Here is a 12,748-nt window from a genome sequence, read left to right as displayed (position 1 = left end):
ATTCAAAGAGGTAACACTGATAGAATATTTAATGAGCTGTAATGTACTATTGGGAGATTCACGCAGTTCTAGCAGGTTAAGGTTGACTTAGCAAATGCACAAGGAAAGCAAGGCAATTGCTAACAAAATGCTGCGCTGGAAACCAATGATATAGTGTTTTATATGGCTGCCCTGGTGAATAGCATTTTATAACTATTCATCATAAGCACTGAATATTTAACTCAAATTATTATACTAACTATATTTCCCAGTTTATATATATACATGGTTGGGAGGGAGGGGGAAGACAGCTAAAGTCAAAAGACAATGTTTAAACTGAAAAATTAAGAAATAACAGTGCAAGTATGTTGAATGGCAACTCAGAGACAAATAACAAAAGGTCCAGGAAGGAACAGGAAAAGGGGTTGTGGGGGGTGGCGGTTCACCCCAACTGGCTTTGTCGAACAGTTTGACTCCTAAGCCAGGTCCACGTACAGCCCTGATAAGAGCTAAAACTACCTTTAAAACTAAAAATTATGTTAATTAATAAAATTCTATGATCACACGTAAATCCTCCACCAAATATTTTCATGCACTCTAATGAATGGGGTAGTCCCATGTCACTTTACTTTTTGTCATGTTAAGAATACTAACTTGGCTCAGGAAGTACCAAATAATTTTGTAAAGATTAAGAAAGTCACAGCTTCTACGAATATCAAATCCAACGTGAATGCTAATGAACATGAGAGAGGAGCACTTTACCATCTGATCCTGGAGGCCCCGGACATCCTGGTGCTCCCGGCGACCCCGGAGGCCCCGGGCGCCCCGGTTTCCCCGGCGCCAGGTCAGGTCTCGCGGGAACACCTGCTTCCCCTGGAGCCCCGGGAGGGCCGGGGAGCCCCGGCAGCCCGGGGAGTCCTGGTGTGCCTAGGAGAGAAATCAGGAATGAAAACCACGTAGACGCTCAGATTGAACTTTTCTGCAGAAGAGATCAAGTCAGTATATTCTTCCTTGGGCTGCACATGTTTTTAAAGGAAAAAATGTAATTAAAAAATAACTGAATATCCCAGCCACCAGAATGCCTCACCCCCCTAGGAAACGAGCACACAAGCGGAAACAAACAGGTTTAGGGAACCAGATTTATTTCCTTCTCCCCATTCTTTAGGATTACTGGGAAAGAGATATATATCAGGTAATTGAAAGTATTTTTTTCCAGTCTTTCCACCTTGATAACTTGGTAAAAATAGTATCAGTAAGTATACAGGGCATAAAATACCATGGCAGCTGAGGTTGGTGGGGAAACACAGAGGCCTGGATTTGAACCTGGCCTGTCTCTCTCAGGCCCCAGGTATTTAGCTTCTTTAACCCTGTACGTCTATCCTAGAGGCCTGTTATGAGAATGAACTAAAATGATCTGCATAAGAAGCTTAGCGTCACATCGGGTGGCAGTGTGAGCTCATCGAACAACTGGGTTGTCGGTGTGCTCAGAGGAGGTCCAAGTGAGTAACAGACGCTACACCTGCTTCCCCCGGACAGTCTACTCACCTCTCGGGTGCCTGTGGCTTAGGGACAGCTGGGAGCCTTGCATGAAGAGAGTGACACTTCTCCTAGCTCTGTCTCCCTAAGCACACCTGGCTCTGAAATCTCTTTGTGGAAAACCATAGGTTTCAAAGATGGCCACAGGGCAGTTCTCATCCCGCCTGTTCTTGTAGAACCTTGGCATTCTCCTATTGAGAGGTGGAGGGTCCCCTCCCTTGCCTGGGGCAGGCCTTTGTGATTGTTGCAGGCCAAGTAAAGTAGTAATAAGAATAGCTAACATCAGTGAGTCTTCCCTTTGTGCTGGGCTGTAGCCTAAAAATTGTATACATATTACGTCTTCAATCCCAACAAGAACTCCATTTTGCAGATGAGAAAACTGAGGCACGGAGAGGTTTAACAGATCCCCAAGATCACATAGTTTGTAAGTAACAGCCTGGAGTGTTTGTGGTCCACAGTGTGAGTGCATAGCAATTTCACCACACGATACTAAACGGCAAGGCTTAATCACAGGTGGCTGACTCCAAAGCCCAGCTCACTGCATGACAAATACTGTAGAAGATCATAATAAGATTATAATCATTATAATAAGATTATAATATAGAAGATGTATAATATGTATAATAAAGGCCATACACGTTGGTGCACTTAAGACAGAATGAACGTGTGTTCCTGTGGAAGTGGCTGCTGTCTTGTCCTCATGCCACTCCTAAGACCTGACTCCGAATCTCCGCGATCACCAGGTGGACCTGGGTGCTGCCTTGTCCCAAAGCCAGGGGAGATGCTTGGCTGCCTTCCGACAGGGAGAATGGGCCACAGGATATACGGCACACGTCAGCCATGAGCACCCATTTGTACAGTGTGAAATAAATTAGGTTGTAGCCAGCATTGAAATATTTTTCGGAAGAGTGGAATAGCAGGGAGTGCATCCTATACCAACAAGGGTGTTATTATGTTGTGAAATGTGTGTTTCAGTTATGTGAGTATGTGGACACACACGTGTGTGTGATGTGACGTGCATACAATACAATATAAAATTATTTCTCACTAGGGAGTGGCATCAAGATTTGAAAGCCACTGGGCTAATTCTTTAAGTAAAGAAAAAATGCTTGCTGAATTAAGAGGCTTCCGGTTATGTTTGGTTTTGCATCTGCTGGACACTGTCACTTACTCCCACTGGGTTTTTATTTCAATCTACGAGAGGCACTATTTTATTACAGATGAATCCAAAAGAGGAAATCTAAGACCAGAGTTTAATGCTTCCTAACCAAAAAGTGCTTTTATGATTTATATAGTCCTGGGTCAGTACGCCAAGGCTGCAATATCTAAAGATTAAACGAATGAAACGAAGTTCTACTACCTTTGTGGCCATCAGATTGCACACAGTGGAAGCTGGATTCAAGAAAGAGTAAACCAGGATGCTGTAGCTAACAGCTGAGTATCTCAGGGAACTTCCTAATCTCCTCAGTAAATATAAGAAGAGACTCAGACTAGAGGAAATTCCGATTATTCAAGACTTTTCTCCTCATGCTGAGTCTGTTCTCCTGGGTGGAGAGAATGCAAATATCCTCCAAATATTTATTCCTCATTTTACTAGGAACATCACCCAGCACAGCAGTCGAGGGAGTTCAAAATCCTGATGTCAACAGAATCATTTCCCAGGCTCTTCATCCAATAGTACCATGAGCTACAGGGGAATTTTTTTTTTTGGAGGGGAGAAATGGGGATTGTTATTTTTGTTTTGTTGTTTTGTTTTTTAACTAAGGCTGGATCAGAATTTAACTTTTTAATTTAGAATTTGCATTTCCACATTTCACGTAGGAGATAGCACTCGGGGCCTAGGGGGATGAAGGCACTTCTGACGGTTACATGTCCCTTGGGAAAGCCCTCGGAGAGGGTGGGAAGACGGGAAGCAACACTCTAACCCTGGTGACGACTTCCAGATCTCATCTGCCAGCGATCCGCTTGTGGGCAGCCTGTTACACAGACATATTCCTCACCAGAGGCTTGAGATCCTGACTGAACATTTCTGAGGTGCAGCCTGGATTTCTTCCAAGTACGTGATTAACTGGTTGGAGTTCCATTGTTCTTAACCCTGGCTGTATCGTAGCACTGTGAGGCATTTTTATAATAGCAGATGTCTGGGTCCCTCCATCAGACAGTCCAACATTCTTGGTCTGGGGTGGGCACAGGCCCCGGCGATTCTGAAACACTCCTGAGATGATTTCGGTCTCAGCTAGAGTCGAGAACCTCTGGTGTGGATGAGGGTGAAGCAGACCTGGTTTATAAAAGCCAGGGGGACTCATACCTGGACAGGCTTCCCCTGGCAGACCTGGGGACCCGGGGGGACCAGGAGGCCCAACATCCCCCATTTCTCCGTAACGGCCAGGGAGGCCTGGATCTCCCGGAGGGCCTGCCAAAAATAATGACACTTGTGAACATAAAATAAATGAATACCTGCATTATGAAGTTCACATGCAACTACTTTGTGTGAGGCTTGCTGAAATACAACTAGGAGACCAATTTTTCAGTTTCTGCCCACATTTTAAACCTTATACATTAGGTCTGAGCCCTTCACCTGCCACTGCTCTGCAGACGCGTGAATTTGGAGCAGTGCTCTCTGTCACCGATTTAGGCCCCTCCTGTCCTGGAGGCGCCATCTGGGTGGGTCTTATTCAAATGGTTTTACGCATATTTTAACAGCTAAAAAACCCTACTTTCTGAAAGGTGACATGATAAAAGTCCCAGCATGCAGTTGACACGCTAAAATACAATTTGGTGTCTTATGCCAATAGAGATGAACCAAGATGCACACCCCTACCTGCGCCTGTATAATTACATATTCACATTCAAGTTCATGGAGTTGACCTGCCTAAGGTGCAAACCATGGAAATCCTGGGCCCAAGTCTTCTGTCAGGGCCACCCAAACCCCACTGATGAGTAATTAATGGAGGAGCTGAATGAAACACACACCTTTGAATGGAGGAGGTGGAGTCAGCAAAATCCCTGGTGGTCCTGGGGGCCCACGATCTCCAGTATCCCCCTGAAATCATTCATTCATTGGCTTTTCTTAGAAATATTAATATTTTTTCTCATGTTGCCTAGCAATAAATAAGTATTAGAAGGACCAAGAATACATTCATATAAGAAATAAGACTAGAGGCTGACAAGAGAAATGAATAGTTCATGGAGTTCTAGGAAAAGCAGACTTTCTACCTACAAGCAGTAATAAATAACCAACTGGCAAAAGTTGCCTCAAAAGAAAAAAAATGTGGTTCACATCCATAAAGTTACTCCATATTCATAAATGAGACACCTCGGACGCCACAAAGGGTTCATAAATAGACCGTGAGCGTTCATGTCTAACTTGACACTCAGGGACAAATAGTTTATTTACTTACAAGACCTGAAGCTACATTTTATTTCAGCAGCAAATATGCCCCACCCGCCTTGTGTCCCCTTAATGCTGCCACGGCTTGTCCTGGGCCGCGCTGAATGCGAGGTCACACGGGTTGCAAAGGAGAGAAAAAAACTCAATGCTGGTAAAAGCAAAGAGCTCTCCCTGGTTCCCTCTGTGTTCAATCACGATGCTATTTGATCCCCCTGGAATTCTTTAAGCTCTCATTATTATTCACCTTCAAAAGGATCCGTGCTCGAATGGAAAACACAATCATCACCACGGGCAATACAATAATACATACAAAATTAACTCTGTCTCTTTCCAAAGTTACGTTTTGAATCACTCTTTGAAATATCCAGAAAAACATATATGAGATAACGGAAGGGCTGTAGAACTTTGTCAGGCGACACTCCAACAGGTTCACTTTCGTACCTTTGGCCCAGGAAGTCCGGGCGGCCCAGGGCTTCCAGGGTATCCTTGTTCCCCCTGTAAGTAACCGGAAACATGCCTTCTGTTAAAAAAGGTAATTTTAAAATTACAAAATTAAATTAAATTTAAAAAATTATCTCATTCTCATTGAAATTGAACAACACGTGCTCACAGAGAATCTGTGCAAAATCTTAGCATCTTAATGCTGCTTTGGGGGTCGTGGGAGTTTTGTGCTTTAGTGTTTGCGCCCACAGCTGAATCACAGGACTCGCAAAGCGAACGGGTCTGCCTCTCCAGCTACTGAATGCATGTTTGCGTGCGCTGGTACAGCTTTTGAATGACACTCAGTTGCATTTACTAATTAAAATGTATTTATCATCTCCATAGGGTGAACGTTTACCTTTAATCCCGGAAAACCTGGAGATCCATGGGAGCCGGGCTCACCCTAATAAATTCACAAAAATCAACACCAGCAGAATTAAGTCAAAATGCATGCACCAGTTCCAGGAATCATATTTCATGGCATGAGATTGCCCCATGGTCATTTAATCTTATCTTCAAAGGTAGTTGAATAATTGGATATAAATATAGATTCCTTTTCTTTATAACATTTACTATTTTAATTGGTTTTTAGTCTTATTTTTTAAAAAATGTATGCCCTCACCATGCTTTAAATTGAGAACATATTTTTGCGGGTATTATTCTCCCATGTTAGTATATTTAGCTTAAGGCTTGCATGGGCTAAATATCTTTGAAATCATTGCAATACAGCTTCCCTAGAGAGGAACAGTTGCTCCGTGCATGAGCAGCGACAATAACCACTGTGGAATCCCAGGCCGTCCCACTCAGTACTGAATCTAGAGCCAGACAAACCCATTGCCCATGCCCACTGGGGCCTGGCCTCCACAGTCACTCTGTGAATGGGGATCACGGTAGTGACTTGGGTGGCAATGTCTGAGGTCCGATTCCGCGCTGCTTTTCTACTCCCACCCCCACAGGAATATCTTCCTTATCAAATAGGCTCAAACGGACAATCACAAGATGCTCTCACATGGACACCAAGCCGGGCGGAGAACGCCACCATCCTGTCACTCCCCTCCAACTCTTCTGCCTTCTGCCTGCCTGTCTTACCTAGGCGATGTCCAGAGAAGGGGTGTTCTGGGACTCTGAGCTCTTACACAGTTCTCGTTGTCAAAAATATATTGTTCCTATTTGAGATAAGCCCACTTTTGAGCTCTCGTGAATGTCGATCCAGTTTCATCACACCGGGAGAGAGAACCACCTCCAGACTCACTGGAGCGAGGTAAGGGTGGCAGGAGCATCCTTACCCGAGGGCCCGGGAAGCCAGGAACACCCTTTTCTCCTTTTTCCCCGACACCAGGTTCTCCCTTGAAGAGATGAGAACATTTACAGGGGTTCAAACAGCCATGTTTCAGCGACAGAGGATGCAAAAACAAAATGAGAAATAAAAAGGATCGCTATCAAGTTAGAGAAAACACCACTTTAGAACAGACACACTGCTACAGCACAGGTGGCAAACACAAGACCCACGGGCTGAATCTGGCCCTCCACCGTGTTTTATCCGGCCCGGCACCTTGTTTCTACCCAGTGGCAGTGCCGAGCTCCTTGCCACCAGTTAAGGAGCAGTTACATTTACACAGTCCTAAATTACATTCGGCCCTTTGAAGGCAACCACAAGGCTGATGTGGCCCCTGGTGAAAATGAGTTTGACACCCCTGTACTACAGGATTATATAGTAAGATAGTGAAAAATTCTAGTAACTTATATTAACATTTAAAGCAATGATAAAAATCCACACACAAAAAAATGTGTCTTTAAAAATCAAGATAGCGCATCATACACATTTCAAAAGTACTTCAGTAAATTACCTTGGGTCCTGGAGGTCCCGGAGGTCCGACCATTCCCGGCATTCCTTTCACACCCTAAAAATCAGAGTGACTGTGATCTGGCTTGTTCTTATGATTGAACATGTTGAATTCCATCTCTTTCAGAGATCGCCTCTTTCAACACCCATTTGATTGATTTTTAAAATAAGAGATTCCTCTGCAACTGCCGCTCATGAGTAACTCAGATCCAAGCGCACTTATAAACCGGACACTGTTCAGGCTGGCCCTGTGTGGGAGGTGTAATGCCATGGGGTCGTGGGGCACAGGTGGAGGATGACCCGGGAGCCAGGGCCACAGATGCACACTGGGAATGCAGCCACTGAGAGGAATGTCTCATTTTGAGCCAATCAGTGAAATTTAATCCGGTGACTGAAAATCGTCTGCGGAAGCTGCACGTGGCATCCATCAGATCAGCGCTGCAGGCTGACCGAGGGGCTGATCTTTGCCAAGAGTTGGTTACATGCCCAGCTCTATGCATCAGTTTCCCTCTCAATGATCAAAACATCAGCCCAGATGTAACATCCAAAGGACAACTGGACTTCCAGGCGTCTTTGCAGCCTGCAGGTCAAAGTCAATATTAACGGGGCACAATTTAGCAGCCCAGAATGTGATGTGTTAAACACAATGAAAACAATGGTAACCTATTCAAGCCTCCTTTTCAACTCTGTACGACGGGGCTGATAATAGAACCAACCTGTTACGACTGCTTTGGGATTCATGCAGTGACACGCATGGGTCCCCAGTACCTGGCCGGCTCACGTGCGTGTCCATGCAACATCGGCTATGATGTTGTATCGGGCTTTACCAAGGTAGCGTGGGGATTGGGAATTACCTTCTCTCCTTTATAGAGACTAGAATCCGGTGGCTGTATCAGTAGGGTCGGTCCAGGAGAACCTTGTTGGCCAACCTCACCCTTTAAAAAAAAATCAAGATAATAGGAATTCCATATGAACTTTATTTTGAAATAAAATTTAAAATGAGGAAGACTCTCATCCATATATTGTGATGGCACGCTTACAATTCTGTGTGTGATGGATTTAAAATTAAAATCATGGCAAGTAAGTGATGTCATTTTAAATATTCATTGTTTTTCATAAGTAATGCATACTCATTACTTAAAATAAAGTTAAAAAATAAAAGTGCTCCATAATCCTACCATCCAGAGATAATCTCCACTAAAACTTTGGTATCGTTCTTTGTGGTGTGAATGTGCTGTGGATATGTGTATTTGTGTGCATATGTATGTGTGTAAACATACATGTGTGTGCACACTGTACATGTGTACATGTATGTATATGTGATCAAATGATGTGTTAAACACAATTTAAAATATATAACCACAATACCTTATAAACCATAAAACATAATTTGACATACACAATATACTTAATATTTTAGTTAAATTTTAAATTTTTTAATAATTTCCTATTTTTATTTTAGAATACCATTTTTGCACATTTTTCCTATTATACTAGAAATTCTTCAAAACCCTGATTTTTAGTACCTATATAATAATTCATAATAAGAATATACTATCATTTATTAAGCCATTTCCACTGTGGTTAGGTTTAGGTTATTTCTAATGTATTTTCAATAACATTTTTAAACTCTGTATAAAATAGTTAGCTGAAAGTTTTTATTTATGTCATTATAGATTTTATTTTCTTGGAGGGAAAAAATGTTGCTTGCATTGGGTGTGCCACAGTATGACCATAAATTCTCTCCCTTCCTTAGAAGATAATTATTTTGTAGTTTTCTGAATATTTCTATTATTCTACACCTAGAATGATCTCCCACCATGGTAAAGTGCAGGCAATAGAGCAGGCCACGTGTGTTCGCAAACCTGCCCGTATTGACGGTGTCATTCTGGGCAAGTTCCTCAGAATCTGTCCGCCCTCATTTCCTAAAGTCCTCCACACCTCCTTCTCCTGCTCCTCAATTCGGGGATTCCAGCACTGCCCATTTCAAAGCATTATTTTATGGAACAGACGATGCACGTAAAGTGCTTACGACCCACTACATTCAGTGGAACGAAGAAAGTGCCCAAGTACAGAATTATTAAAACCATTCATGTTTTCGATAAATGGGATTTGTGGAAGAAGAGTACTGTTTCAAGTTTAAATGAAAAAGCACAACCAATAATCCCATCCCTACCTAATGCTGAAAACCTGGAAGTTGGGGACATTGGGTGTTTTGTCATTGTTGATGTCCCGCAGCACCTAACACAGTCCTGGGGTAGCAGCTGCTCTACAGAGAGCTGCTGCAGGAACATGCGAGTGGGTGGGCAAATGCACAAACGGCGTGTGAGTAAAGGGGTAACCGGTGTTGGTAGAGATGACTGTGCTTATTCTCGTAGTTGGAATAAGCCTGAAGAAAACCCATAAAGGCTGACTGGCAAGAAGCATCTTCAAAACATTGGTCACGTTACTATTTTGCCATCTTGTAAAAGTATCATATATTCATGTTAGTCAGAAGTACAAATAAGATAAATTATGAAGAACAAAATTTACATGAGCCATAATCCCATCACCTAGAAAAAATCAGTAACAACATCCAGGGTAGTGTTTCTTAAAATGGGGTGGACAGACCTGTTCTTGAACATCTGAGAGTTCTGCATAAAAATTTCAAAATTATGTCTTTATTCATCTGAGAATCCAAAAGAATTAAAATAGGCGTATTTTGGATCATTTGAAAGGTCACCTCATACCCAAATACTTGCACCTTCAAGGCTGGTGCCGAGGTCACTGAATGGGCTGTCCTTGCCTCTCTCCACAAAGGAATGCATCTCAGACCGGGCGGGGTGTGGCGTCTGGGGCTTTGACAAACATATTCCCAGGGGTCCATGACTTCCCAACTTTGAAAAACATTGTTTTAGTCTATTTCCTCTAAGTTCCTAGTTCTCAAGGGGGCGATGGGGCAATTGGCCATCCCCTCCCCGAAGGACATTTGGCAAGACCTTGTTGCATTTTGGGTTCCCACAGTCGTGGGGGAAGGGATGCTACTGGCATCCAGGGCAGCGGCTAACCATCCTGCAGTGCGCAGGGCAGCCCCTCCCAGCAGTGGGAAGTGAGAACCATCAAGGGTCAGAAGTCTGCTCTACGTGTATATTGCAGTGTCTTTTCATTATTGTTGTTGTTTTTACAAAATTGAGCTTGTACTTTTGTAACCCGTGCTTTCTGCTCATCCTTATACCATGGGCACCTCCCCACATCAGAAAGTCTTCCGGTGTATTTTTGGCAATGTTTCCTTCTGTTCAGTGGCTGTCCCATAACTTACCCAACCACACCAGGGTGCCGTGAGAGAGGGGTTGGGGTCTGTCTTGCTAAATATGCCCACCCAGAACCAGTGCTAACCTGGCACAGAGTGGATGCCACCATTTTTGAACTATTTGTCCACAGTTGTTGAAAGAACTATTCACCAGCTGTTAGACGTTCAGTTTTCTTCCAGAAAAGCTGCCCTTTTGAAACACTATTGGCTTGTCCTTGCCAAGGGTCGTGTTTCGGAGGAAGGGACTGTGGGCGTGAGGGCGGGAGGGCGTGGGGCTTGTGTGTTGCTGAAGGCTTCGGTTCCCGTTATTCATATTTTTTATTTATGTGTGCAGTTTGGAGTTTGGAGGCAATTATAAAGTTAAGACAAACTAATCAGTAACTAAAATTGCTACTCCAGATATAATGTATTATCAAAACTGTTCAATCTCTTTTTGCTTAGGGTGAAGGGCATCATATAAATTAACTTGAATTTAGTGTCTAATTTGGTCAGAACTGTCACTTCACAGTCAAGGGTAGTGGTACCATAATAATTCAGCAGAGGAAAAATTCTCAGCCATAAAACCGGGCAGTGCTGAGATAATGAACCGCCCCCACAACCACAACAGGACAGAAACTTTATCATCCACCCCTCCGTGCCAAAGGGGGTTCTTACCGGGTCTCCCATTTGCCCCTTTACTCCCACGCCAGGATTACCCTGGAAAAGAAAAAATAAGTTAATCTAATTGCTTTTGAATATAAAGAAAGAATTCCAAGCGGGACTTCTGCTTAAGCAATTGCTTGGAGTTTGTTCATCAAACTCTCTGAGAAGTCCAGTAAGAGGAAAGTCGCCACCCTAACCAACATCAGTGGTCATTATCTCACGGCACCTGCGCTCAACTGGCATATTTTACTCGCAGCTGCCTACCTTCACACCTGGACTCCCAGGATGGCCCGGAGGTCCCTAGATCAGCAAAACACACAAATTACATTATCAGTCACAGAAACCAGAATGAATCTTTGTTGGTTGTCCCAGGCTCCTCTTTAGGAAACCCTTAGTTTTAAAACACCCATAATGCACTCGCAATCATAGTGGGGTAGGGCTGCATGTTCCCCCCCAACCCCCCTGCTGGGAGGGGTCCACGCTTCTAGAGAACCGTGAGCCGATTCTGCAGGTGATGCTCTCTGAGACCCCACCTGTGCCTGACCCAAGACAGGAATTTTGCTTTTCTTGCTTTATTTAAATGTTAGGCCTGGGATCTTAAAGGGGTATGAGTGGAGCTGTACTTACTGGTATCCCCGGCTCTCCTGGGTAGCCCACGGGGCCTGCCGGTCCTCTAGCACCCCTCGGTCCCTACACATGAGAGGATTCGGTTCATTTGTTACCCAAAACCGTAATCGGTGTTCACAGCAAGAACTGCATGTGATGCCAAGTGGATATAAACACCCAGAGAAACAAGGGTCCCGGCATATCTGCCCACTAGGGCATCCTCACAGCGCTAGGAGCACGGCCAGGGCACCCGGAAGGTGTGACGAACTCCCACGTTAGGTTTAAATTAAGCACCAGAGATCCATCTACTTACTTATACACAAATTTTATAATAGCAAGAGTAGAGGACTGAAAAACTTGTTACTAGCTACTCCTAAATCCTATATGTGTTATAACTGTTATGCAACAGGACGCTTCTTAGAGATTAATATTAATTTAATTAATATGAAAATATGAATGTATTTATACTCTTTCATCTATTTCTAAGCATGCTCTGGTGATCAGATCAATGTGAATGGAAGTGCTGTCCCTAGTTCAAGACCAAGATGGTTCAGCCATGAACCCTTTTCCGTAATGTGGAGGTTACAGCACAATTACAGCATAATTGCACACAGGTTCTCGAGTACAGGTTACCGCTGCAGAGGGAGGCTCCCTGTTCTCCCATTGACACTACCCAGTCAAAGGATTTGCAAGTATGCAGCGGAATTGCCCTCTCCAGGAGGAGGGATCCGTATTTAACAGCGACATGAAGGATTACGTAGAACTGAGCTTCAGGAGTAGTAAGGAAACCAACTTGTCTACAGCCAGAAGTTACGGAGCAAAATTATAGGTTCACCACCGGGAGGCAAAATTGATCTGAGTGTTAATCTTGTCAACATTGGTAAATTAGAAGGACTAATCCAATCATTGAATTACCAATTCCAGGGAGACAAAAATGGGACAAACCATAACATATAACACACAAGGACGGATTCAGCAGGCA

The 12,748-nt window shown here is 43.7% G+C and overlaps 1 protein-coding gene across 4 annotated transcripts in view; it reads right to left on the bottom strand.

Annotated features, from left to right (window-relative positions):
- The window catches only part of LOC123828626 (collagen alpha-4(IV) chain-like), a 123,110-nt gene that overhangs the window by 71,179 nt on the left and 39,183 nt on the right, over nucleotides 1-12,748 (bottom strand). For all 4 annotated transcript variants that reach the window (XM_045853711.1, XM_045853721.1, XM_045853712.1 and 1 more), the window contains exons 10-20: nucleotides 11,788-11,850; nucleotides 11,425-11,460; nucleotides 11,173-11,214; nucleotides 8,084-8,164; nucleotides 7,234-7,287; nucleotides 6,673-6,732; nucleotides 5,745-5,789; nucleotides 5,348-5,401; nucleotides 4,489-4,558; nucleotides 3,824-3,928; nucleotides 742-906 (exon numbers count right to left, since the gene is read on the bottom strand). In XM_045853711.1, the coding sequence (XP_045709667.1) occupies nucleotides 742-906; nucleotides 3,824-3,928; nucleotides 4,489-4,558; nucleotides 5,348-5,401; nucleotides 5,745-5,789; nucleotides 6,673-6,732; nucleotides 7,234-7,287; nucleotides 8,084-8,164; nucleotides 11,173-11,214; nucleotides 11,425-11,460; nucleotides 11,788-11,850 (775 nt within the window). The remainder of the gene's footprint in view (nucleotides 1-741; nucleotides 907-3,823; nucleotides 3,929-4,488; nucleotides 4,559-5,347; nucleotides 5,402-5,744; nucleotides 5,790-6,672; nucleotides 6,733-7,233; nucleotides 7,288-8,083; nucleotides 8,165-11,172; nucleotides 11,215-11,424; nucleotides 11,461-11,787; nucleotides 11,851-12,748) is intronic.

The sequence above is a fragment of the Phyllostomus hastatus genome, unplaced genomic scaffold, assembly GCF_019186645.2.
Source record: "Phyllostomus hastatus isolate PE091 unplaced genomic scaffold, TTU_PhHast_1.1 phas_contig_137, whole genome shotgun sequence".
NCBI classification, from domain to species: Eukaryota; Metazoa; Chordata; class Mammalia; order Chiroptera; family Phyllostomidae; genus Phyllostomus; species Phyllostomus hastatus.
This window is presented reverse-complemented; position numbering and strand designations above follow the sequence as displayed.